The sequence below is a fragment of the Saimiri boliviensis genome, chromosome 5, assembly GCF_048565385.1.
Source record: "Saimiri boliviensis isolate mSaiBol1 chromosome 5, mSaiBol1.pri, whole genome shotgun sequence".
Taxonomy (NCBI): domain Eukaryota; kingdom Metazoa; phylum Chordata; class Mammalia; order Primates; family Cebidae; genus Saimiri; species Saimiri boliviensis.
The window spans coordinates 103,164,449-103,192,262 of NC_133453.1; the positions used below are offsets into that span (position 1 = coordinate 103,164,449).

The 27,814-nt window shown below is 37.8% G+C and overlaps 1 protein-coding gene across 13 annotated transcripts in view; it reads left to right on the plus strand.

Moving 5' to 3' along the window:
- ZRANB3 (zinc finger RANBP2-type containing 3) overlaps nucleotides 1-27,814 on the plus strand; it is a 290,081-nt gene that overhangs the window by 118,708 nt on the left and 143,559 nt on the right. For 9 of the 13 annotated variants that reach the window (XM_074399747.1, XM_074399752.1, XM_074399748.1 and 6 more), the window contains one exon: nucleotides 24,575-24,753. In XM_074399747.1, the coding sequence (XP_074255848.1) occupies nucleotides 24,575-24,753 (179 nt within the window). Of the gene's footprint in view, nucleotides 1-2,580; nucleotides 2,623-16,123; nucleotides 16,227-24,574; nucleotides 24,754-27,814 lie in introns of all 13 variants that reach the window. The other 4 variants (XM_074399749.1, XM_074399755.1, XM_010330663.2 and 1 more) reach the window with 3 other exon arrangements.

Genomic DNA, 27,814 nt, shown 5'->3' on the forward strand with positions numbered 1-27,814 from the left:
ATAAAGGTGGTTGATGTGTTTGTAAACAGTAATGTAATACTCAAAAGAGAGTAGCAGCAGGTTGCTTTGTCAATGCTTTATTTTGAGGAACGAATTAATGTTTTCAATAAATGTTATTGAGTATTTACTATTAAAAAAAAAAAAGTCCATTTCTACTAAGAAGACCTTAAAATTGAGAACATATATAGAGTCTGCCAGCATTAACTTCATAGGTTTGATGACAAAGAAATTAAGCTAGACATGAAAATTTTTAGTTTTCCTCTTATATAAGACTACCCTTGTTTGGCAAAGTGGACTAAGATTGCAATTTTTATGTCATTTTCTTCTACAGTTCTTAGTTTTTTATTTTTATTTTCCTACCGTGCCAAAGTTGAAGTTAGCACTTTGTCCTTTGAGCTCTTACTGTTTCTAATTTATAACCCTTCTTTTTTGTCAGTGTATGTTTGCTGAATGAATGAATAAATGAATAAACTTAGTAATTAGAAAAGACTTAACTTTCATTTATGAGGTTCTGGTCTAATGCTTTACGTGTATTAATTTAATTAATCCTCATAATAAGCCTGCGGGGCCTTCTTACTCTTTCTTTTGTTCTTTCTTTCTTTCTTTCTTTCTTTTTTTAAGAGACAAGGTCTGATTCTGTCTCACTCAGGCTAGAGTGCAGTGGTGCGATTAGCTCCCTTCAGCCAAAAATTTCTGGGCTCAAGCAGTCCAATTTCAGCCTCCTAAGTAGCTAGAATTACAGGTGCACACCACCACGCTCAGCTAATTTTTAATTTCTTTGTAGAGAGAAGGTCTTGCTTTGTTGCCCAGGATAGTTCCAAACTCCTAGCCTCAACCAACCAATCCTCTTGCCTCAGCCTTCCAAAGTGCTGGAATTATAGGTGTAAGCCACTGTATCTGACCTCATATTGTGATTTTTACACTCATTTCACAGACAGGAAAGCTGAGGCACAGAGAGGTTAATTAAATTGCTCAAGCATGTATAACTAGAACATGCCAAAACCTGATATTTGACCTGAAGTCAAATAATTGGAGTGATTCAGCTCCAAGTCTCACTATCAATTACTATTACAATCCCCAGATACCAGACTTTCTATTTTTGAGACAGGATTCTTGAGGACAGAAGAATTTGGAAGACACAGTGCTCAAAGGAATAAGACAGTAATGCTACAATGAAGGTGATAGCATTAAAATTTTGTGTTGGTGGGACTACACGGTGCTTCTTTAAGTCAGTGTCACCTGCCTGCTTGCTTCTTATTTCTAAGACAAGCTTTATTATTTTTGAATGCACTTTAAAAAAAAAAACTTAATTTAAAACAATTTTAAATTTACAGAATTGTTACAAAGATACTACAGAGTTCTTGTATACCCCACACCCAGTTTCCCCTATTATTGATATCTTAGATTAGTATGGTACATTTGTCTCAATTAATGAGCCTATATTCATATATTACTATTCACTGAAGACCATACAGGTTTTCTCAGTTTTTCTCTCATGTCCTTTTTTTTAAAAAAAAAACAAAACTCTGGGATCCCATCCAGGATACACATTACTACATATATTAGTAATGTCTCTTTAGGCTTCTCTGAATTTTGACAATTTCTCACACTTCCTTTGTTTTTGAAGACTTTTACACTTCTGAAAATTAATGGTTAGCTATTTTGTAAAATGTCCCTTAATTGGGATTCACCTGGTGTTTTCCTCATGGTTATACTTGGGTAATATGTGTTTTGGGGTGAAGACCATAGAGATGAAGTGTTGTTGTCATCACATCATACAAAATGTGCTTACTATCAATATGATTTATCACTGTTAATGTTAACTTTGATCACCTGACTTAAAGTAGTAGATTGCCAGGTTTTCCCACTATAATGTTACTCAGTTTTTCCTCCCTTTTTATACTGAATTTTTGGGAAGAAAGTAACTATTCCCAGCCCAGTCCATACTTGAGTAATGGAGAGTTGTGTTTTACTTTCTTTACTTTCTTTCTTTTTTTTTTTTTTTTGAGACAGAGTCTCACTCTGTCACCCAGGCTGGAGTGCAATGGTGAGATATTGGTTCACACCAGCCTCCCCCTGCCGGGTTACAAGAATTTCTCCTGCCTCAGCCCCTCGAGTAGTTGGGATTATAGGCACCCACCACCACGCACAGCTAATTTCTGTATTTTTAGTAGAGACAGGGTTTTGCCATGTTTGTCAGGCTGGTCTCGAACTCCTGACCTCAGGTGACCCACCTGCCTTGGCCTCCCAAAGTGCTGGGATTACAGGCGTGAGCCACTGTGCCTGGCTGTGTTTTACCTTCTTAAACCTTGTTTTTGTCAGGGTTCTCTAGAGGGACAGAACTAATGGGATAGATACATATGTAAAGGGGAGTTTATTAAGTATTAACTCACATGATCACAAGATCACATAATAGGCTGTCTGCAGGCTGAGGAGGCAAGGAAACCAGTCCGAATTCCAAAAGTGAAGAAGTTGGAGTCTGATTTCAAGGGCAGGAAGCATTCAGCATGGGAGAAAGATGTAGGCTGGGAGGCTAGGCCAGTCTCTCTTCTCACATTTTTGTACTTGCTTATATTCTAGCCATGATGGCAGCTGATAAGATTATGCCCACCCAGATTAAAGGTAGGTCTGCCTTTCCCAGCCTGCTGAGTCAAATGTTAATCTCCTTTGGCAGCACTCTCACAGACAAACCCAGGATCAATACTTTGTATCCTTCAATCCAATGAAATTGACAGTGTTAACCATTGCAAAGCCAGAGTAAATACATAAGATATTTGGAATTCATTCATTTATTTACTTAATCATGTATTTATATCAGTGTGGACTCATGGATATTAATTATATACTTTGAGTTATAATTCATTACTGCTTTCTTTATCTTGTTGCTCCAATTGTTCCAGCTTTGGCCATTGGGAGCCCAATTCTATGTCCCTTTGACATATCCCCTTCATTTGGAACTTTTTTGTTTCGTTTTTTTGTTTTTTGAGAATTTTCTTACTTTCTGGTACTACATGATGCTTCAGGCTCATCTTATGCATTTCTTGTCCCAGTCTATAATCAGCCATTTCTCGAAGAATTCCCAGTTCATTTTATTGAAGATTGATACTAGAATGATGACCTGGGTGCTCCATTTCTCCTGGAGTTTCATTCCTTCCAGGTTCTATTAGCTTGTAGAGCAAGGAGATAAATGTATGTAAACTAATGTCTGTGTGTGTGTGTGTGTGTGTGTGTGTGTGTGTGTGTGTGTAGGTAGATAGACAGATACACATACATATATCTATATGTATAGTGGAGTGTGAAGGCCAGCAATCTTTGACATTCCTTGGTTTGCACAGGCTATGCACTCACATTGCTATATACATATATTACTTATTTGTAATCTTTCATTCTAACAGTGGGTCCCACCATCTGCCATCTATTTAGTGAATTGCTAATTTCCAGTATACATGTATAGCAGTTTCACAGTTGTTAACCCGTACTTTCATGAGAAAGAACTTTATTAGCTAGAGCATGATGTAATGTAGAGATCCTTTTGACTTTATTCTTACAGACTCCATTTATATCCAGAATTACTCAGGTCAGCACCTTATTCCTCTACACCCTCCAATGAGGGTATTTCAGACGTTCGTAATACATATACATTCCTTTATCACATTTTGCTTTCCATCCTGGTATTCTGTACCTCCTAAATTATTTTTAAAATATTTGCATACATTCAGGTTTACTCTTTATGCTGTAAAGTTCTATGGAGTTTCACAAATGCTTAATGTCTTGTATTCATACAAAACTGTTTCACTACCCTGCACAATCCCTGTGACTCACTTACTCAATTTTCCCCAGGACTGAACCCCTAGTAACCACTGATATGTTTAATGACTTTGTTTTTGCATTTTCCATAATGTCATATAATTAGAATCCTATATTGTGTTATGTTTATGAAGCTTTATTCACTTAGCAATATGCCTTTAAAATTCATTCATGTCAGGCTGGGCACAGTGGCTCACGCCTATAATCCAAGCACTTTGGGAGGCCGAGGCGGGTGGATCATGAGGCCAGGAGTTCAAGAACAGCCTGGCCAATATGGTGAAACCCCAGTGTCAACTAAAAATATAAAAATTAGCTGGGTGTGGTGGTGGGCACCTGTTATCCCAGCTACTCGGGAGGCTGAGGCAGGAGAACTGTTTGAACCTGGGAGGCAGTGAGCCGAGATTGCGCCATTGCATTCCAGGGTGATAGGGCGAGACTCTGTCTCAAAAAAAAAAAAAAAAAAATTCATCCATGTCTTTTCCTGTCTTGATAGCCTTTTTTTTTTTTTTTTTTTTTTTAAATCACTGATTAATATTCCATTGCATGGATGTAGCACAGTTTGTTTTTTCATCCATGAAGATGAAGGGACATCTTGGTTGCTTCCAATTTTTGACAATAAAGCTGCTGTACATATTCAGAGTATTGCTCTGTCTGCCAGGCTGGAGTGCAGTGTTGGTTCACTGCAACCTCCGTCTCCTATGTGCAAGCGATTCTCATGCCTCAGCTTCCCGAGTAACTGGGATTACAGGCATGCATACTACTACACCCAGCTAATTGTTGTTGTTGTTGTTGTTGTTGTTTTGATATGTATCTCACTCTGTCACCCAGGCTGGAGTGCAGTGGCTCTATCTTATCTCACTGCAACCTCTGCCACCCCAGTTCAAGTGATTCTCCTTCTTCAGCCTTCCGAGTAGCTGGGATCACAGGCACGCTCCACCATACCTGGCTAATTCTTGTATTCTTAGTAGACACAGTGTTTCGCCATGTTGGCTAAGCTGGTCTTGAACTCCTGGCCTTAAGTGATCTGCCTGCTTTGGCCTCCCAAAGTGCTACAATTATAAGTGTGAGCCACTGTACCCAGCCCACCATGACTTTTTATGCTTTAATATTTCTACATAGTTCTTTTTCTGATTAATTCCTTCTGTATCACATACTTTTCTCAAGTCCATCTAAAAAGTAAACCTTCAAAACATTCTTCAGATATCATTACCTCTGTATTGCCATCTCTGGTTGCCTTTTGGTACCTGTGTGCTCTCAATTCTTCAGTAATTTGAATCATATTCTGCTGTACTTGTCTGGCTTGTCTGGTTTCCTCCCCAGATTGCATCTCCAAGGCTGGAGCCATATATAACCACAGTGCCTGGGAACATATTTCTAGTAAATGCCTCCTGAACAAATGAATGAACTTTTTTTTTTTTTTTTGAGATGGAGTTTCGCTCTTGTTACCCAGGCTGGAGTGCAATGGCATGATCTTGGCTCACCACAATCTCCACCTCCTGGGTTCAGGCAATTCTCCTGCCTCAGCCTCCTGAGTAGCTGGGATTACAGGCATTCGCCACCATGCCCACCTAATTTTTTGTATTTTTAGTAGAGACGGCGTTTCACCATGTTGACCAGGATGGTCTCGATCTCTTGACCTTGTGATCCACCTGCCTCGGCCTCCCAAAGTGCCAGGATTACAGGCGTGAGCCACCGCTCCTGGCCCCAAATGAATGAACTTCTATAAGTTTATTGTTTTTATTGACTTAAGATCACGTGAACTAGTCAGACAAAAGATCTCTTCATCTAGACAAATGGAGGTCTTGTGTATCAGTAAGCAATGCTTTTTTTTTTTTTTCTTTTTGAGATAGAGTCTTGTTCTTGTCCCCCAGGCTAGAGTGCAGTGGCATGATCATACCTTATTGCAGCCTTGAACTCCTGGACTCAAGCAATCCTCCTGCCTTAGCCTCTCATATAGCTAGGACTACAGGTGTGTGTCACCACATCTGGCTAATTTTTAAACTTTTTTTCTTTTTAGAGACAGGGTCTCAGTATATTGCCCATGCTGGTCTCAAACTCCTAGCCTCAAGCAATCCTCCTGCCTTGGCCTCCCAAAGTGCTAAGAGTACCCGTGTGATTCACTGCACCTGGCCTTTTAGCCAGTGCTTTAAATCAGGTCCACGCCTACTACCACTCACGTCCATTTGTTGTAAGCATGGAGGTAAAGGAGCAAATATTCCTTTAAGTGGGTTTGGGGTTTGGGGATCATCTTGATCCCATCTGACTCCTATAACAAAAATGCAATGGACAGGTGGCTTAAACAACAAACATTTATTCCTCACAGTCCTGGAGGCTGGGAAGATCAGTATCTGATGGGGCCAACTACTCGTTCATAGACAGCCATCTTCTTGATGTGTCCTTACATGGCAGAAGGAGTGAGATGGCTCTTAACATCCTCTCTTGCCTTTTTTTTTTTTTTTTTCTCCCCTGAAACAGAGTCTCTCCCTATTACCCAGGCTGGTGCAGTGGCACCATCTCGGCTCACCGCAATCCCTGTCTCCCAGGTTCAAGTGATTCTTGTCATCAGCCTCCCAAGTAGTTGAGATTACAAGCACCTGCCACCACACCTGGCTAGTTTTTGTTATTTTTAGCAGAGACTGAGTTTTGCCATGTTGGCCAGGCTGGCCTTAAATTCCTGGCCTTAAGTGTTCCACTTGCCTTGGTCTCCCAAAGTGTTAGAATTAAAGGCGTGAGCCACCATGTCTGAGCTGAAGTCTCTTTTTTTTTTTTTTTTTTTTTGAGACTGAGTCTCACTCCTCTGTCACCAGGCTAGAGTGTAGTGGCATGATCTTGGCTCATTGGAGAGCAATTCAAGCGATTCTCCTGCCTCAGCCTCCTGAGTAGCTGGGACTACAGGTGTGTGCCACAACACGTGGCTAATTTTTTTTTATTTTTAGTAGAGACAGGGTTTCACCATGTTGGCCAGGCTGGTCTCAATCTCCAGACCTCAGGTGATCCACTGCCTCAGCCTCCCAAAGTGCTGCGATTACGGGTGTGAGCCATGGTGCCCAGCCTGAAGTCTCTTTTAAAAGAACATTGATCCCATTCATGAGGGCTCCACCCTTATGACTTAACTCCAAAATCCTCCACCTCCTAATACATTGGGCGTTAGAGATTTTAACATGAATTTTTTGGGAAAAAACGTACAGCCCTTGACAGGAATCTTTTCAAACACTTTATTAAAATGTCTAGCATTGAGTATTCTTGTTTTTCTAAATAAGTTCAAGTCATTTCTCAGTCTAAAAATTTATCTTGAACACTAGCAAAGTAAAAATGCAATTGATTGCATTTTCAATTTTAAAGAGGTCTATCCTGATTTCTTTGAAAGCTAATGTCATTTTGTTGAGACCTCCTGCTGTTTTGCATGGCTGGGTTATTTCAGTGTTCTCTCAATAGTCTTAGACAAAATTCAAAATAAAATGCAAAGGTGTCAGTGATGGTGAGTTAAACCATACCTAGATAGTATCAGGCACAAAGTATCCTCCCGGAATTTAATGTTTAAGTTCACATAAGCATTTGAAAAGCACAAAGCACTAACAGCATCATCTCATCCCGAGTATTGTTATTACATTAATATATTAACACCTCCAAGTGCATTATAAGGAGGATGTTGCAAACATTCCTACCATACCAGTTTTTATTAAATGAAATGTTCTTGATGACTAGAAATTGTTTAACTGGGAGGAATGGTTAAAATTAAATATCACCCTGTAATCTCCTTTTCCTTTTTGAGTAATGAGCTTAAATTTTTATAGAACTTAAAAATCCAAAGAGGCCACAACTTTGTTGGTATGTTAGTACATTCTCGTGCTGCTATGACGACATATCTGAGACTGGGTAATTTATAAAGAAAAGAGTCACGGTTCTGCATGGCTGGAGAGGCCTTAAGAAGCTTAAAGTTATGGCAGAAGGCACCTCTTCACAGGATGGCGGGAGAGAGAATGAGTGCAAGCAGGGGAAAAATGCCAGATGCTTATAAAACCATCAGATCTTTTGAGACTTACTCATTATCATTTGAATAGCATGGGGGAAATCCTCCATGATCCAGTTACCTCCACTTGGTCCCACCTTTGACACATGCAGATTGTTACAATTCAAGGTGAGATTTGGGTGGGGACACAGAGCCAGATCATATCAGTTGGCTCTTCCCCCATCTGTATGGGAATTGGACAATTGTGAATATACATAAAGGCTCCTAACTTTTTTTTTTTTTTTTTTTTTTGGAGACAAAGTTTCGCTCTTGTTGCCCAAGCTGGAGTGCAGTGGTGGGATCTTGGCTCACTGCAACCTCTGCCTCCCAGGTTCAAGCAATTCTCCTGCCTCAGCCTTCTGAGTAGCTGGAATTACAGGTGCCCACCACCACGCCCAGCTTATTTTGTGTTTTTAGTAGAGAGGGGCTTGTCCTCCCCAAGTGTTGGGATTACAGGCGTGAGCCACCTGGCCCCAACTTTTCATATAGAGTAGCTAGGGATGGTTATCAATAGAAGTCTTAGTCTTAACTCTTTGTACTAAAATATTTTAAAGCCATATTTTCCTGTATCCATTGATTAATCTTTTACTACTGTATTCAACAAATAAATATTGTTGAATCTTCTATTTGATAAGTTATTAGAAATATGGATTAAGAAACATGCCTTCATTTGCTGAAACCTGTATGATATTGGAGATCATTATTCTGAGTGAAGTAACTCAAGAATGGAAAACCAAGGGGGCCGGGCGCAGTGGTTCAAGCCTGTAATCCCAGCACTTTGGGAGGCCGAGGCGGGTGGATCATGAGGTCAAGAGATCGAGACCATCCTGGTCAACATGGTGAAACCCCGTCTCTACTAAAAATACAAAAAATTAGCTGGGCATGGTTGTGTGTGCCTGTAATCCCAGCTACTCAGGAGGCTGAGGCAGGAGAATTGCCCGAACCCAGGAGGCGGAGGTTGTGGTGAGTCAAGACCGCGCCATTGCACTCCAGCCTGGGTAACAAGAGCGAAACTCCGTCTCAAAAAAAAAAGAATGGAAAACCAAACATCATATGTTCTGACTTATAAGTGGAAGCTAAGCTATGAGGATGCAAAAGCATAAGAATGACAGTGGACTTTGGGGACTCAGGAAAAGGCTGGGAACGGAGTGAGGAATAAAACACTAAAACTGAGTGCAGTGTATACGGCTCAGGTGATGGGTGCACCAAAATCTCACAAATCACCACTAAAGAACTTACTCATGTGACCAAACACTACTTGTTCTCTAATAACCTATGGAAATAGAAAAAAATTAAAAAAACAGATTACAGAACAATAGGTGTAAAATGAGCTTGTTTTTGTTTAAGCCACCCACCTCAAAACACAAAATTATAGCTATTTATTTGTATGTGTATACATAAAGATTTTAAGATATTAAAAAAAAAAAAGAAAAACATGCCCTCCCTCTAATCAAGTATGGATGAGTAGGGGTGTATTACTCTGTGTGGTATCTGTAAAATGTAGGGTACTAGAAATGTTAGAAGTTTACAATATAAATTATATGATAATGATTGTGGAAGGAACTATTAATTTCGTTTTGATTAAGTTGGAAGGGTCTGTGGGAGAGGTAGATTGGAAGTGGGTCTTGTAAAATAAATAAGTAGAAAACCAACATTGAAAAAAGGAGTATTGAGGAGTTTATTCACTGGGCAACACTCAGTGCTTTGCAAGCCCTGTTTCACAGAACTGTTTTTCACAGAACTGAGGTGGTGACTGAGGGTATGGGGCTCTGAGGTCCCTGCTTTACATTGACTATAGTGGTCTCACTTTTTCTGCTTTACAAATGTTGAGTTTCTATGTAATAATTTATTTGAAAGAAACTTTCATTGCTTTTTTGAAAAAGTGTAAAATTGGCTTTTTAGAGTCTTAGCTTCTTTGTGTTGTCTTCTGTTGTTTTGTTTTGTGTTTTTTGAGACAGAGTCTTGCACTGTCTCCTGAGCTGGACTGCCCAGTGGCACAGTCTTGGCTCACTCCAACCGCCACCTCCTCTGTTCAAGCAATTCTCCTGCCTCATCCTCCTGAGTAACTGAGATTATACAGGTTTGCGACTCCACGCCTGGCTAATTTTTTGTATTTTTAGTAGAGACGGGGTTTCACTATGTTGGCCAAGCTGGTCTCGAACTCCTGACCTCGTGATCCGCCTGCCTCGACCTCTCAAAGTGCTGGGATTACAGGCGTGAGCCACCGAGCCTGGCCTTGTATCCTCTTGTTGTATATTAAAGCAAAGTGTGTCTATCTCTCTTACTCCTTGTCTAATTTTACTCACCACTGGTTCAAAAATTTAAAGTAGAATGATTTAATCTTTGACATTTTCTGCAGGTTCAGATCCTCTCATACTGCTTCCAATTTTTTAAACATTAATTTAGAAAGTCAAATTATTAATAGAATGTATTTGTAATGATGGCAATGTTTTCCTGTTTTGAAATTTTATATATTTAAGTCTATAGGAAATGAGGTATTTCTAGAGAGTCAGAATTTTTAGGACAGCAGGCATTCTGGGTTTTTTTTTCAAATACTTTCTATATATTTCTGCTTCTTTAAACATTGTACTTTGGACATAATTTAACCTTTTTTGTTACTCAAAGTTATCAACTACTGAGACAAGTTAGGCCCTTTACTTAATCGAATAGAGTGTTTTAAGTTATATATCTGCATCTTATTTTTCATTTACCCTCCTCCAAACCCTTTTTCTTCTCTGTTCTGAGTTTCCAGGCAAACTGAAATGGCTATCTATTTTTGTAAATATTGGTACTGTGGCTTATTTATTATTGATAAATAATATTAGAAAAAACAAATGAGTAGATACTGTCTGCTGAAATTTTCTGTCATTTTTCAGTACATTTTTATTTGAAATTTATATTTTAGCTATTTTATAATATATCATTAATTCATGGATTAAGTTAGCTATCTTTTTCAATTTTTAATTTTGTGGGTACATAGTAGGTGTATTTATTTATGGGGTATAGAAGATATTTTGATACAAGTGTACAATGTGTAAAATCACCTCAAGGTAAATGGATATCATCATCTCAAGCATTTATCCTATTTTTTTTGAGACAGAGTCATACTCTGTCACCCAGGCTGGACTGCAGTGGCTCGATCTCAACTCACTGCAACCTCCGCCTCCTGGGTTCAGGCGATTCTCCTGCCTCAGCCTCCCAAGTAGCTGGGACTACAGACATGTGCCACCATGCCCGGCTAAGCATTTATCCTTTGTGTTGCAACAATCTTCTAGTCATTTTCAGATGTACAATTAAATTAATACTGACTACAGTCACCCAGCCATCTTACTGTTACTTCAACATTGATTCCTATCATTTATTACTTTATTTCAACATTTTTATAATGTTATGTTATTTTCTTTTATTACTTTATGACATGATGTTAACTATGAATTTAATGAACTATTTTCACTGCTTTTAATGCCACTAATAGTTCAGTAAAATAAAATAAAGCCCAGATTAGGTCTTAACATATTCATTTTCCCATAAAAATTAACTTTCATTATTGTTTATTTTTGTAGTTATTAGTACATAGCAAATAACATTTATTTTGATGCTTAACCCAATTTGAATTTATTTTTTTAGGAAGATGTTTTTAGATAACCTTCTTGTTAACTTTTCTGAGGTTCATATGTATTGCATTTTCTCTAATCAACTGGTTCCACAAAATTAGTCATTTTTTAATTTAGCATGAGTAATATCTAATAAATGAGGAATGTGACTAGTGTATGATATTGTCAGTTTTGACATATCTCATTTCTTTTTATAGATTAAAAGTGAATTCCTAAATAATTGACAGACAGTGCACTTTGAGAGTATTCTACATATAGATTCATTTAAGAAATTTGGAGCCATTACTAAGTCTACTGGAAGACAAAAGAACAGACAAGTAATTGAATAATAAGTGTTATTATTGGTTGTTATAACTAATGATTGAATATATTATTGAATAACTTCTCAGTTAATTCATGCTACTGAATAACAGTGAAGTTATTCAATAATATATTTAGTTATATTGGGGAAACAAGGGACATCCCTATCCAATAAAAATGTCAGAAACTAAATATATTTCACCTTGCCATAATACTACCCTTAAGTTCATGGTGATACTGTATTATAGGAAGAGTTTTCTGTCACTATGTTTAATGTATAAACAATTTATGCAGATTCTACCCTAGAGAAGAAAACCATATGGTTTAGACCCAGGAAACTCTACCTTGATATAGGGTGGTTGGTTTTTAGGTAAAAATCACCTGTGTAAATATTCTTTAAATATATGAAAATTAATTTATAAATAATAAATACTTTAAAAGAATTGATGATTTTCTGTTTCTTATTCGTTAGTAGTCCTGGTTTTTCTCCTTTATTGCCTAATACAATTTAAACAGCAAATTTTACTTTTGGTAACATTCCATATCTTTTTCTTAGAATAACTAATTGATTTTGCTGTCTCAGTTGATTCACATTCTTGTTTTCATTTCTGCAGATAATACCCAGCCTAATCTCTGAATTCGGTGGCCTTCCTTTATGTTTTAAGTTTTGAACACTAACTACTCAGCGCATTAGGGCTCAATTTTTAGTCAATTGTGGCATTTTGGCAACTGGCAGAGGATGTGATTAATTAGCATTTTGTTTTCTTTTTGTTTATTTTCTTTTTCATTTTATGTAATGATTTAGTAACCAGTACGTAAGTTAATTTTTACTTTTCTTAAAAAAAAAAAAAAAACCTTTCACAAAGGCTTCCTTTCTTTCTCCTTCTTTTTAATATGTACAAGACCCATCTTAAAAGAGTGTACGTTCTGAATCTGAGTAGAGAATCTCCATCATTGTTTACTTAACTTTTCCAAAAATTATCTAGTTGAGATTTGGAATTCTTTCTAATGGTTATTCTAAAGTGATAGTTATGGGTCAACACATGAATTGACTGATTAATCCAAGTCCTTGTTCAACCGAGAGTATCCTAATAACCTGCAAAAATTTTGTCTCAAGCTGTTGATGGATACGCTTTTGATTCCTTATTTTGAAAGCAGAAATAATTTTCCCTTTGTTACAAGTAAGTGGTGGCCTTATTTATTTATTTTACTTCTACCATAATTTTATGTGTCATTATTTAACTGTAGAACATAGTATTTTAATATGCTAATCTGAATTTCAATACAAGGTTCTTTATTTTCTAATTCTGATATTGTCTTCAAATTCATTATAGTGTTGTCACATTAAAAAAGGATGTAAAGCATCACACTTCAATTATTTGCTATACTAAGCAAGGGATTCGTTCATCTTATCTTTTATAAAATCTCCAACTGAATTTATCTGTGGTCCTTAATGGTAGTAATCAAGTTTGCCAAGTACAAATGCTTCTTATCTGCTCTTTGTTTCCTAATCCATATTTTAATAAACTTTGAAACACCCTTTTGTTTATATTTGTGATAAACAAACTCACAGTTAATAAACAAAGAAAATTTAGGATTTTTCATATATTCTTTTTTAAAGAATGTATTATATTTAGTTTCACTGTGTTCATTACATTTAGAAATTTTAGTGATGTACGTTATTGTTCTTCCAATTTGTTAAACAGTTAAGGTTGATCATTGAGGTTTATATATAGCACTTTAATTGATTACCTAAGATACATAATCAAAGCAAGGTGCAAATTAGATTCCCTTTCAGAGCTTTATTAAACTTCTGAAATTAGTCTTTTTCTATTAAATTGCTAGCTGATAGAAGTAGATTGTTAAGTAAGAAGCCAAATTTTGTTTTTGTTTTTTTGAGACAGAGTCTTGCTCTGTTACTCAGGCTAGAGTGAAGTGGCGCAATCTTAGCTCACTGCAACTGCGGGTTCGAGCAATTCTCCTGCCTCAGCCTCTTGAGTAGCTGGAATTATAGGCACCCACCACCACAACTGGCTAATTTTTGTATTTGTAGTTTTCTTTTTCTTTTCTTTTCTTTTTTTTTTTTTTGAGACAGGGTCTCACTCTGTCACAACCTAGGCTGGAGTGCAGTGATGCAATCTCAGCTCACTGCAACCTTTGCCCCCTGGACTTAAGCAATTTCTCCTGCCTCAGCCTCCCAAGTAGCTAGGATTACAGGCATGAGCCACCGCACCTGGCCTAATTTTTGTATTTTTAGTAGAGTTGGGTTTCACCACGTTGGCCAGGCTGGTCTTGAACCCCTGACCTCAAGTGATCTTGGCCTCCCAAAGTGCAGGGATTATAGGCGTAAGCCACTGTGCTCAGGCCCAAATTCTGTTTTAGATAAATTTATTCTACATACTATTTAGCAGGGTAGAAAGTGCTATGTTTATACTGCCTTGGAATTGTCACTAAAGGTAGGTCAGAGAACAAGATTCTCCAGAAATGATTTAAAAGTTTAAGAATAAAATCATGGAAGTGTTTTTCATGGTTTTATCTTTTGTTTCTCCTGATGAGAAAATGGCCAAAAATTAGGCAAAGCTCTCTAAGATTTTTTTTTCCAAAGTTTAATCATTATAGTAGTTACTCTCAAAACACAACCCGAGAGCCATCCACGTAAGAATCATTTTAGGGATTGCCTGCCTGCGTGTCTGCCTGCCTGCCTTCCTTCCTCCCTCCCTCCCTCCCTGTTTCTTTGTTTCTTCATTATTTTTAGAGACGAGGTCTTGTTCTTTCAGGCTGAAGTGCAGTGTCCTGGCCTCAAGCAATCCTCGTACCTCAGCCTCCCCACTAGCTAGGACTACAGGCACACACCAGCACATTAGTGAATTTTTTTATTTTTTGTAGAGATGGAGTCTCACTCTATTGCCCAGGCTGATCTCAAAACTCCTGGCCTCAGATAATCCTCACTTCTCAGCCTCCCAAACAGATTTTTATCTTAAAAGTCCATTTTGATTGAATCAGAATTTGAGTTGTTGCCCTGAAGTCTGAATTTTCAACTAGTATCTAAATGATACCTAGGTATAATAGGTTGTAAAGACTTAGAGCATAATTAGGAGATTGGACTTTTTCCCTTCATATCTTTTCCTCCTTTCCTTTTCTTTCTTTCTCCTACCCCCAAGCATTTACAGTTATGTTCTTCATGCTGTGTTGATCTCTCAATTTTACGAAATTGCCAAGGCACTGATCCTATGATACAGGTGGAGAAAATGACTAGACTCTTGATTCAGTTTGTTAATTTGGTTTTAATTTTACAAAACAGATTTAAAAGGTACAAAAATTAAGGAAAATTTACTTTGAACTGTTCAGGATTATCAGTCTATATTAGGCTGTCATGACCTTTTATTTATTCATATTTTACCTGAGGAATGGTACTGTTTAAATGAATAATACATATGCATGTGAACAGTTCCCATTACAGTTAAGTATCTCATTTTTTACTGTCTTGTGACTCTTTAAGATTAAATATGAGCTGGGTGAGGTGATGCATGCCTATAGTTCCAGCTACTTGGAAGGCTGAGGCAGAAAGATCACTTGAGCCAGGAGTGTTGAGATTTCAGTGAGCTATGATCATGCCACTGCACTACAGCCTGGGAAACAGTGCAAGATCCTGTCTGAAATAAATGAGTAAGAATTTAGAAATGTTTCTTCTTTTGGCATTGTCTGCTATAGATTACTGTCGTTTCTTTTTGTCTACTATTCTTGAAGGGTAGAACAGCCTGTAGAGCTGTAACTTTTTGTTTTTGAGCTTTTTATTCGTAAGTTATTTTATACTTACAGAAGAGTTTCAAGAACATGAATAATATGAAGAGCATCCATATATCCTTTACTAAGATTTATCAGTTGATGACATTTTATCCCATTTCTGTAACTTTGAATAAAACTTTACTAGAGACTGGAGGAGGATAAAAATACCATATTAAAAGCATAACATTTAACTGCCACTAGAAATGGCTACTCTTAAAGCACATTTGCTCAAGTGGGGCACAGTGGCATGCACCTGTAATCCTAGGTACTCTGGAGGCTGAAGCCAGAGGGTTGGTTGGCCCAGGAATTTGAGGCCAGCCTGAGTAACATAGAAAGGCCCATGTCTAGGAAAAAAATAAAGAAAGAAAGAAAAGGGGGCATATATTTGCTTATATCCAGCCTCTCAGACCATTCCAGAGCCTTCTCCCTGATTTGTTTTTTCTAGTCCCAATGTGGGTATCTCTAAGCCACGCTTTGGACTACAGTGCAATTTGAGTTCTGCCACCATCCCCAACTCAATGCCTTGCCTTTAGATAAATAAGTTTTTTTTTCTCTCATCCTGCTGCTCTCTAAGGCCCATCTCCTTTTGACCTTCCCCTGATTCCAGTGCATTCGCTTCAGGAGAAAGCCTGCTCCTGCACACAAGGACCAGCCAACCATCAGGAAAGTGTGACAGCACAGTTCCCAAAGCGTGGACTCTTCTGTCTTGAGTAAGGAGAAGATCAGGGCTGTATGCATACCCATATAGCTTGTTCTCTGTTCCTTGTCTCTTATGAGAAAAGAAGAAAAGATTGGAATGTACACACACTATTCTAAGAACAAATAATCTTCACATGTACCATCTAAAATTCTCTATTGGAAAGAACACTAACAATCTACAAGAACAAGGAAATAGTTCTGCTAAATATATACCCCCTTAACAGTAATAAATAACAGAACATAGTATTTCAGTATGCTATTTATTTATGTGGGTTTTATTTTTTAATTGAAATTCTCATTAAGATTTTAAATGCATACCTAAAGGGGTCTTCCAAAGTGATCTCTTTTAGAACAAACAGGCCACCTATTTTAAAGACAAACCTACATCTCATCTCTGCCCTCAAAGGAACAAGTTGCTTATAACTTTAAAAAAATTTTTTAGTTTTGAAAAATCATCAATCAACAGGCATTTTTTAATGCATGGGAATAAAATTTGCTGTATGAAAGCCATCACAGTATAAAAAACTGAAACTGAAATTTTATATATCAGTATCAGTTATTTGATTGCTCTTAATAGTTTTTTAGAATAAAACATTTAGGAAACCTAAAATTAATCTCCTAAGTAAAATGGTGATTTACAATTTTGAAAACATTGATGAAATGTGTTCTTGAGGTTAATGTATTGTATTTAATTCTTATGTAGCTACCTGGACATTTGTACTATTGTTTAGTCAAGGCTTTGATTCTTAGTCATTGATTTAGCCTTAATGGTGATGAAACACTGAAGGGTTCCACTTTAACAAATTCTATTGTTGTTAGAGCCCAGGGCTTTGAACCACATATTGAATGTAGTTATTTCTGTATGCCTAAATTACTTGAAGTTTATTACTGTGTTTATAAATGAATGCTGTGCTGTTTTAAATTCTTTTCAAAATACTGAAATCTGGCCAGGTGCTGTGGCTTATGCCTGTAATCCTAGCACTTTGGGAGGCCAAGCCAGGAAGATTGGTTGAGCCAGGGGTTCAAGACAAGCCTGGGCAACAAAGTGAGACCCTCCCATCTCTACAAGGAAACAAAACAAACAAACGAAAGCAGACCTGATGGTGTGCACCTGTAGTTCCAGCTACTCAGAAGTCTAAGGTGGGAGAATAGCATGAGTCCAGGAGTTTGCGGTTGCAGTGAGCTGTGATCCGGCCACAGCACTCCAACCTGGGTGACGGTGAGAGCCTATTTCAAAACCAAACAAAAATCCAAAATCTAAGTACACATTTTAAAAGTTTACTTGGCCAGGCGCAGTGGCTCACGCCTGTAATCCCAGCACTTTGGGAGGCTGAGGTGGGCGGATCACGAGGTCAAGAGATCAAGATCATCCTGGCCAACATGGTGAAATCCCATCTCTACTAAAAATACAGAAATTAGCTGGGCATGGTGCCGTGCGCCTGTAGTCCCAGCTACTTGGGAGGCTGAGGCAAGAGAATTGCTTGAAACCGGGAGGCGGAGGTTGCAGTGAGCCAAGATCTCGCCACTGCAGTCCAGCCTGGCGCCTGGCGACAGAACAAAACTCTGTCTGAAATAAAAAACAAAAACAAAACGCAAAATAAAAGTTTACTTTATTTTATCTATGTATTCATTTATTTTATTTTTGAGATGGAGTTTCACTCTTGTTGTCCAGGCTAGAGTACAATGGCATGATCTTGGCTCCACCTCCCATGTTCAAGCAACTCTTCTGCCTCAGCCTCCCGAGTAGTTGAGACTACAGGTATGCACCACTGTGCCTGGCTAATTTTTTTGTATTTCTCATAGAGATGGGGTTTCATCATTTTGGCCGGGCTGGTCTCGAACTCCTGACCTCAGGTTATCTGCCTGCCTTGGCCTCCCAAAGCACTTGGGATTACAGGCATGAGCTGCTGTTCCTGGCCTTAAAAGTTTATTTTAAAATATAGTCCTTTTACAAATTTTGTTTAGAACTGAGTTATTCTAGGTATCATTCCTTTCTTTAATGGGAATATGGGATTACAGCAATATACTTTTATTTTCTAATTTAGAATTATGTATTTTTCTAGTTTGTTCCATCAAACTTTATTTCCTACTTGATCAGGTCCAAAAAATGAACAACCAAAAACAAATATCTAAGAAAGCTAGTACCCAAATGCTTCCCTTTGTATTGATAAATACCTTCCTTATTTCTGATAATCACTTTTAGTCATTTCACTATGTGATCTTTAAACTAAAGGATGCTGAATAAGATGTTGAGGGTTGTTACCAGGAAAGATAAGTGGACAAAAACTGAGTGTCAGTGTCAGTCCTAATATCATAGGATATTATCTTCAAGTAGATAAGGAAATCGGTAGATTAAGAAACTTTCTCCCTCCCTTCCTTCCTTCCTTCCTTCCTTCCTTTCTTCCTTCCTTTCTTTCCTTTTTTTCTTTCCTTTCTTTCTCTGTCTTCCTGTCTTTTTTTTTTTTTTTTTTTTTTTTTTAAGACAGGATCTCATTCTGTCACCTAGCCTGGAGTCCAGTGACGTGATCATGGCACACTGCAGCTTAAACTTCCTGGATGCAAGCTGTCTTCCCACCTCAGCTTCCCAATTAGCTTGGACTGCAGGCACATGCCAAATAATTCACTAGGAATTATTTAATTTTTTTTATACAGACAGAGTGTCACTCTGTTGTCCAAACTGGTCTTAAACTTCTGGCCTCAAACAATCCTCCCACTTCAACCTCCCAAAATGTTGGGATTACAGATGTGAGCTACTGTATTCAGCCAAGAAATTTATTCTATTCAGTGATGGCGAGGTGATAAAATTCTGAGATTTTTTTTTACTGTAGCTAACAAAGCTGAAGGAAAGTCTTTGATAAAAATCACAGTGCTACTTTATTAATGTATGGCTTTTGAAAGATGGCTTTCTGTTTATCATGGTCACCATGAAGAGGTGCAATGGACACTTCCACTCAAAATTTCATTTGGATGTCAAGGCTGATGATGCTACCCAGACATGAAGAGGGTATCAAAGGATTTATTACTCACATAACAAGTCTTTCTGGGAAGAGCAGGGTAGGCTTCCAAGTAGGTATAACAATGACCTGAAAAAAGAAAACAAGAAAAAGAGACAGGCATAGTCTGTTATTAGGCTTTTGGGGTGGGGTTAAGGTGAGAGTTCTTACCATGTGGGCCAGGGCTTGTATGGCTTTGATTTCCCCCAAGTGCCAAAGGAAATAGCACCCACACTTTTGTATCTGCTTGTACAAAATTGGGGCAGGTGGGTAAGAGGGCTTGCATGTAAACCTATAACATGGAGCCACTCTTTATTTTATCCTTCTGTTTGCTTCCTTTGCTTACTCTTAGATTCAGTACATCTTCTTCTTTTCAAGGCCAGTCTTTCCATGAGTTATACTTAAGACTACTTGACTTGAGAACCGTTTTTTAAAATGACTTCATATTTCTTAATTGGTTCTTAATGCTTTATGTTTAATAGTTCTTAAATGGCAATCATGTTTTTTAAGGTATTAGGAAAGAGTATGATATGATAGCCGGGAACAGGAAGAAAATGTTTAGAATTTTGAAAACCTAACAAAATTAATACATTCTTAGCTCCCGAAATTTGTTTTTCCTTTTTCAGCTGCCTAATTCATCACTGAATGTTCAGTTGTTTCTCTTACTTATGCCTTAAGCAACATAGACAGGCTGCTTATACTTGTTTCTATCAGAGACTATTCTGTCTAGTTCCCAAACTGTGCACTGTGCCATGTAGATATGAAGATACAAATCTCAGAGAGGAGGAAACTTGAGAGAATTATCAAGAAAATCTGCATGTGCATCACCCTTAAGTCGTTGGCTATTTCATAAACTATAAATGCACAGAATGAGATCCCAAGAAACCCAGAAGAAATACAGAGTTGGGAAGGATTAAAACTAAGCCAAGGTTTTAGCAGTATCCTGATACTAAGTAGACAGAGATTAGGTTGAGCCTTGTTGAGGTGAGATTGTTTACAAATATCCTGCCTTGGCTTCTACTGACCCCCACAAGGGCCATCTTCTGTAATAAATACCAGGCTCTGGGAATAAGGGCAACACTGAATAAAATTGCTTTTTAAAAGCCTAAAACCAGATCTTAAAAGGAGTGAGGTATTTGCTCTTACACAGTTCTCTTGCCCTAAGAAAACTTAACCTAACCCCTTTTGGGAGAAGATAATATGACCCAAAGTTTCTATACATTTTTTACCCATGATATCTGGTGTTAAATCAGAAAATATAAGGGATCCTGGAAAACCAGTAACAATATCTGAATACCGAAAGAAAAAGGAAATAGAGGCCAGGTGCTGCGGCTCACGCCTGTAATCCCAGCACTTTGTGAGGCCGAGGCGGGTGGATCACGAGGTCAGGAGTTTAAGACCAGCCTGACCAACATGGTGAAACCCTGTGTCTACTAAAAATACAAAAATTGAGCATGGTGGCACACGCCTGTAATCCCAGCTACTCAGTCGGATGAAGCAGGAGAATTGCCTGAACCTGGAAGGCGGAGGTTGCAGTGAGCCAAGATCAATCGTGCCACTGCGCTCCAGCCTGGGTCACAGAGTGAGACTTCGTAACCAAAAAAAAAGAAGAAGAAAAAGGAAATATAGCCCACACGGGATCAGGTATTGTTATCAGAGAGAGACTTTAAAATAACTTGTTGTTTTTGGCTAAGCACAGTGGCACACACCTACAATCCCAGCATTTTGGGAGGCCGAGGCAGGCAGATCACTTAAGGTCTAGAGTTTGAGACCAGCCAGTCAACATGGCACGCCTGTGATCACAGCACTTTGGGAGGCCAAGGCAGCCAGATCACCTGAGGTTAGGAGTTTGAGACTGGCCAACATCATGAAACCTCATCTCTACTAAAAATACAAAAATCAGCTGGCATGGTAGCTGGGACCTGTAGTCCTAGCTGCTTAGGAGGCTGAGGCAGGAGAATCGCTTGAACCTGGGAGGCGGAGGTTGCAGTGAGCCGAGATTGTGCCACTGCACTCCAGCCTGGGCGACAGAGCAAGGCTCTATCTAAAAACAAACAAAAAACCTGTCTCTACTAAAAATGACAAAAATTAGTCAGGTGTGGTAGCATTCACCTGTAGTCCCAGCTGCTCAGCAGGCTAAGGCAGGAGAATTGCTTGAACTCAGGAGGCAAAGGTGGTTGCCGTGAGCCAAGATCATGCCACTGCACTCCACCCTCAGTGACAGAGTGAGACTGTTTCAAATACAAAACAACAACATCAAGAAAATCAGCAAAAAGGATGAACAGTTTCAAAGGAGAATGTAATCTATTAAAAAGAATATTTAGGCCGGGCATGGTGGCTCTTACCTATAATCCCAGCACTTTGGAAGGCCAAGACAGGTGGATCGCTTGAGCTCAGGAGTTCAAGACCAGCCTGGCCAAAAAGTATTAAAAAAAATTCTCTGGGCATGGTGGCACATGCCTGTTGTCCCAGCTACTCAGGAGGCTGAGCTAGGAGGACTGATTAAGCCCACATCAAGGCTGCAGTGAGCCATGATTATGCTACTGCACTCCAGCCACAAGAAGATCCTATCTCAAAACAAAAACAAAAACAAATATCTTTAGCATGTTAGAACAACAATAAAAGAGAAACAGATTCTAGAGGACATTTTAGAACTGAAAAATAACATCTGGAATTAAGAACTCATCTAGTAGATTTAATAGATTAGATGTGAGAGTATAGAATTAGAGAACTAGAAGAAAAAGTATTCAAACTTCTAATCAAATTAGCTTCCCAACATATCAGGATTATTCTTATTCTTACCCATACTCATGCTAGTTTCCCTTTTCTTTGCCTGTCCTCAACTCAAAACTTCTTTTCCTTATTTTTTCTTTAAAAATTTATTTGACAAAAAATATATATATTTATGGTACAGTATGTTGTTTTGAAACATGTATACATTGTACAATGGCTATATGGAGGTAATTAACATCTATTACTTCACATGCTTTTTTGTGATGGGAACACTTAAATTTTACTCTCTTTGCAATTTTTAAGAATTTAGTACGTTGTTATTAACTATAGTTACCCTGTTGGACAATATAGCTCTTCACCTTATTCCTTCTTACTGTAATTTTATTGTCTTTTTATTCTACCCATTGTTTCAAGTCTCAATTCTACATATCCTTTTGAAGGTTTACATACCTGATCTCAGTAGACAATATTAGGAAATTTTGAGGAGTGCTGGTCTTTGGGAGAGAGTTGCCTGGAAAGCCAACACAGAACACTGTTGATCATACATGAAGTGCAAAATGTATAGATGGATGGGTGACTGGCACCAACTAAATTTAACGGCAGGTAGCCAAGGTTCTAGTGATAGAATCTGGGTCCCAGGGAGAGAATTCTACTTTCCAGAAAATCAGGGAAGCAAAGCAGATCCCTATTTCCATATAAATTAAAATTAAGAAAATATGTTTTGAAACCATGGCAGGAAACAAAACCAAAGACCCCTAACCATAGCACAAAGTTAGTGATATTATCCACACACCAAAAATAGGGCCAAGCCTCAGTTCCTGGAAGTGTGTTTTTGGCAGAGTTGTTGAGGTGGGGAAGCAGCAACACTGAAGAACTCTAGCCAGGTAAAGATCTTTAATTGTTAAAGTTCTTCTGTATTGGAACCAAGTTGATCCCAGAATCCAGTGAGTTTGAGTGGTTTCAGATATGAAAATTGGAGGGCTTTGAAGATAGGGAAACATACTAGTCATCAGCCCACCAATGTGTAAATGTAACTTTGCATGAATTATTCTAAGATTGCTTTTTTTGTTGTTAATAGGAGCAGTTAAAAGAAAAATACATAAAATAAGGTTTTCTCAATGGAAACTTGCTAGAAGTCTAAAATCTGCTCTTTTCTTTTTTCTTTAGTTTTGCTCAGCATTTAAAATTCATTTTTAAACTCATTGTTTTCTGTTTGTGCATTTTTCTTTTTTATCTTTGCATAGTCTGGTAAACAGGGTCTGTCTTTAGTCTCTCTTTCCCATTGTTTGCCTTAGTAACTAATAAAAAGGAAGAATTATTGAGGTATAATTCACACTTGTAAGTAAATTCACCCATTTTTAGTGTACAGTTCTGTGAGTTCTCAAGAATGCATACAGTTATGTAACGGCCACTAACATCAAAGTATGGACCAACTCCATTCCCAGAAGTTCTCATGCTATTTCTCTCCCCTACCTCCAGCCCCTGGCAACCAATGATCTGCTATGGCTCCCTTTTGTTTTACCTTTTCCAGAATAAGACATATAAATGAAATCATATAGTATATAGATTTTGAATCTGACTTCTTTCCCTTACCAAAATGCATTTTAGATCTATTCATGTTGTAGAGAGCATGAGTGAGTTCTTTTTTCATTACCAAATAGTATTCCATTGTATGAATATGATGTCATTTGATTATTCATGCTTGGGTGAATCACATTTTTTACTGTATCCAGTTTCTGGATATTTTGAATAAAAACACTATAAATATTCACTAAGTGAGCGCTTTTTAAATTAGAACAGCTTAAAAGTCAAGCAGTGTGACGGTGTGGATACAAGTCAAGTGAGAAGACACCTGAGACCTGGATCTCATACTAGTTTTGCATCAGCTAACTGTGATTTAAATAATTTAACTTCTCTTTGTCTGTTTCTTTTGTAAAATGTGCATCATTCAGGGCTTATTCTAGTTTTGAAATAGCATGGTTTTGTGCTGTTAAGACATTTACTGTTGTCTAAGAGGAGACACTATAAACGGTTACATATATTTTATAAAACTAATTATATGAAATCAACGTAACTAATATTTAACCTTAGGAGTTATTTTGTCTCTTTAAGTTCAATCATGAGTAGTTTGAATATAATATGATTTGCTTAATGAATTTTACAGGTCCTTACAACCTCAAACTTTTTATTAACTGTATAATCCAAGTGATTTTACGTTGGAAAATTATTTCGATAATAATTTTTTTTAGACAGTCTTGCTTTGTCACCCAGGCTGGAGTGTAGGGGTTCAGTCTCCGCTCAAGATAACCTCAACTCCCTGGGTTCAAGCAATCCTCTCGCCTCAGCCTCATGAGTAGCTGGAACTACAGGTGCATGCCAGCACACCCAGCTAATTTTTTGTACTTTTTTTTTTTTTTTTTTTTTTATAGAGACAGGGTTTCATCATGTTGGCCAAGCTGGTCTTGAACTCCTGGGCTGAAGCAATCCACCTATGTCATCCTCCCAAAGTGCTGGGATTACAGCCATGAGCCATTGCACCCAGCTAATAATACTCTTAAATATTTGATAAATATTTTATTTTAAAATATTTTAGTCTTTATTATTAATTGGCATTTATTTATTTTTTAACTTAGATGGGTCTAGGAAAGACAATCCAGGCAATTGCAGTTGCCTACTTCTATAAAGAGGAATGGCCTCTGTTAATAGTGGTCCCTTCATCTCTGAGGTACCCTTGGACAGAAGAAATCGAGAAATGGATCCCAGAGCTAAGTCCAGAAGAAATCAATGTTATTCAGAATAAAACTGATGTTAGGTAAGAACAATTTTTTAATCTTTAAGAAAAAAAGTCTTCCTTGTATGTACCTGGTATATATTCATGTTTTAGAATGCAATGTCACCTATAGATCATAATTTAGAAATAAGTGGAGTAAGTAGTGTGGAGAATTTATTTTATATTTTAAAATATGAGTCATCTAAAACCCAACAGTATATTTTATTTTTAAGTTCCTTTATGGTGTATTTTTAAAGTAAATGCAAAATATGTATACTTTTAAAGATATGTATAATATATCTATTTTATAGGTACCTTAAGTATATTTGAAACTATCATAAGGTTCAAGAATAAATCTCACAACTTTTCATTGATTAACTTGAAGCTTTGTGATCTTTTATTATCAGCAACTATAGTAGATTTTGCTTTCCAGTTTGTTAATGAATATGCAAGTTTTGTGTATAAACTAACTAGTTTGATTTTTCTTATTATAATTTTAACATTTTCTATGTTGAAAGTATTTGCCTCGTGTTTATTTGAAACTCACTCTATGTTACAGTGTATTGTTTTTCCTTATTTTGCTTTCTAGCCATTAGAATAAGACAATCAATTTGAATATTGTTAAGTTGTTACATGGAATGGTTAGGTGATTCATACAAATTATGTTTCTGGAGGTTCAGAGTTATCTATTTCTGAGCATTAAATAAAAAGCAGTACAGCTGCTGAAATAAATATCTGTTAATACTTAGATTTTAAAATTTTGGTATTGTACTGTATGTATTCTCTGAAACTGTTAACATAAAAGGTATATGTAAAAATAAAGTTGTCTTATGAATGTGGAAGGAAAAACAAAATGTATGGAGGGCCTTTTCAGTTTCAGCCTTGAAATGCTGATTCAGTAGAATATGTCTTTATGAGCCCAAGAAAATCCGTACACTATTTACATGGTTAAAATAGAAAAACTTACATCTTATCCTAATCATTATAAATAAAGCTTCTCTCTAATAAAACTGCATTAAGTTAAAAATACAAATTTGGAGAATGTAGATATTTGTTGGGGGGGGGGCGTGCTGTTGTAAATGGTATTCTTTTTTCTTCTTTTTTTTAATTGTACTTTTAGGTTCTGGGGTATATGTGCAGATCATGCATGATTGTTGCATAGGTACATACATGGCAAGGTGGTTTGCTGCCTTCATCCCCCCATCACCTATATCTGGTATTTCTCCCCACATTATCCCTCCCCAACCCCCCACTGTCCCTCCCCTAGCCCCCCAACAACTGACCTCAGTGTGTGATGCTCCCCTCTCTGTGTCCATTTATTCTCATTGTTCAACACCTTCCTGTGAGTGAGAACATGCAGTGTTTGATTTTTTAGTCTTGTGTCAGTTTGCTGAGAATGATGGTTTTCAGATTCATTCATGTCCCTATGAAGGACACGAACTCATCGTTGTTTATGGCTGTATGGTATTCCATGGTGTATATGTGCCACATTTTCTTTGTCCAGTCTATCATTGATGGACATTTGGGTTGGTTCCAAGTCTTTGCTATTGTAAATAGTGCTGCAGTGAACATACATGTGCACGTGTCTTTATAACAGAGCAATTTATAATTCTTTGGATATATACCCAGTAAAGGGATTTCTGAATCAAATGGTATTTATATTTCTAGGTCCTTGAGGAATCGCCACACTGTCTTCCACAATGGTTGCACTAATTTACACTCCCACCAAAAGTGTAAAAGTGTTCCTATTTCTCCACATCCTCTCCAGCATCTGTTGTCTCCTGATTTTTTGATGAGAATGTAGAATTTTTTTAAGGCCCCTGTAACCATCATCTGTTAGATATACCTTAATTTATTTTATTTAATTAATTTTTTCTTGTTTTTTATTTATTTTTTTTGAGACAGAGTATCACTCTGTCACCCAGGCTGGAGTGCAGTGGCACTATGTCAGCTCACTGCAGTCTCCGCCTCCTGGGTTCAAGGGATTCTCCTACCTCAACTTCCCTAATAGCTGGGATTACATGTACCACCACCTGTAATCCCAGCTACAGGGAGGCTGATGTAGGAGGCTGGCTTTTTTTATCTTTAGTAGAGATGGGGTTTCACTATATTGGTCAGGCTGGTCTCAAACTCCTGACCCCAGGTGATCCACTCATCTCAACCTCCCCAAGTTCTGGGAATACAAGTGTGAGCCACCACACCTGGCTGATATACCTTATTTAAATGTTTACATTTAAAAAAAAAAAAAAGAAAGAAAAAGAAAAAAGTAAATGTTTACATTTAAATTTTCTTAAAATGACTATTCTGTCATCTTTTTTTCTTTTTCTTTTTTTTTTTTTTTGAGACAGAGTCTGGCTCTCTTGCCAGGCTGGAGTGTAGTGGCCGAGTCTCGGCTTACTGCAACTTCTGCCTCCCAGGTTCAAGCGATTCTTTTGCCTCAGCCTCTTGAATGGCTGAGATTACAGATATGTGCCATGATGCCTGACTAATTTTTGTATTTTTAGTAGAGATGGGGTTTCACCATGTTGGCCAGGATGGTCTCAATCTCTTGACCTTGTAATCCGCCCGCCTGGGCCTCCCAAAGTGCTGGGATTTCAGGCGTGAGCCTCCGCGCCTGGCCTCTATCATCTTTTATAGCACTAGGGCATCTAGTTTTTATATTGTTTTGAAAATACACTCTTCAGCCTGACCAACATGGAGGAACCCCGTCTTTACTAAAAATACAAAATTAGTCAGGTGTGGTGGCACATGCCTGTAATTCCAGCTACTTGCAAGGCTAAGGCAGGAGAATTGCTTGAACCCCAGAGGCAGAGGTTGCAGTGAGCCAAGATCACGCCATTGCACTCTAGTCTAGGCAACAAGAGCAAAACTCTGTTTCAAAACAAAACAAAACAAAACAAAACAAAACAAAACAAAACAAAACAAAACACACCTGGCGGGGGTGGCTCATACCTGTAATCCCAGCACTTTGGGAGGCTGAGGTGGGCGGATCACAAGGTCAAGAGATCGAGACCATCCTGACTAACACCTCTACTGAAAAAAAAAGTACAAAAATTATCTGGGCATGGTGGTGCGCGCTTGTATTCCCAGCTACTCTGGAGGC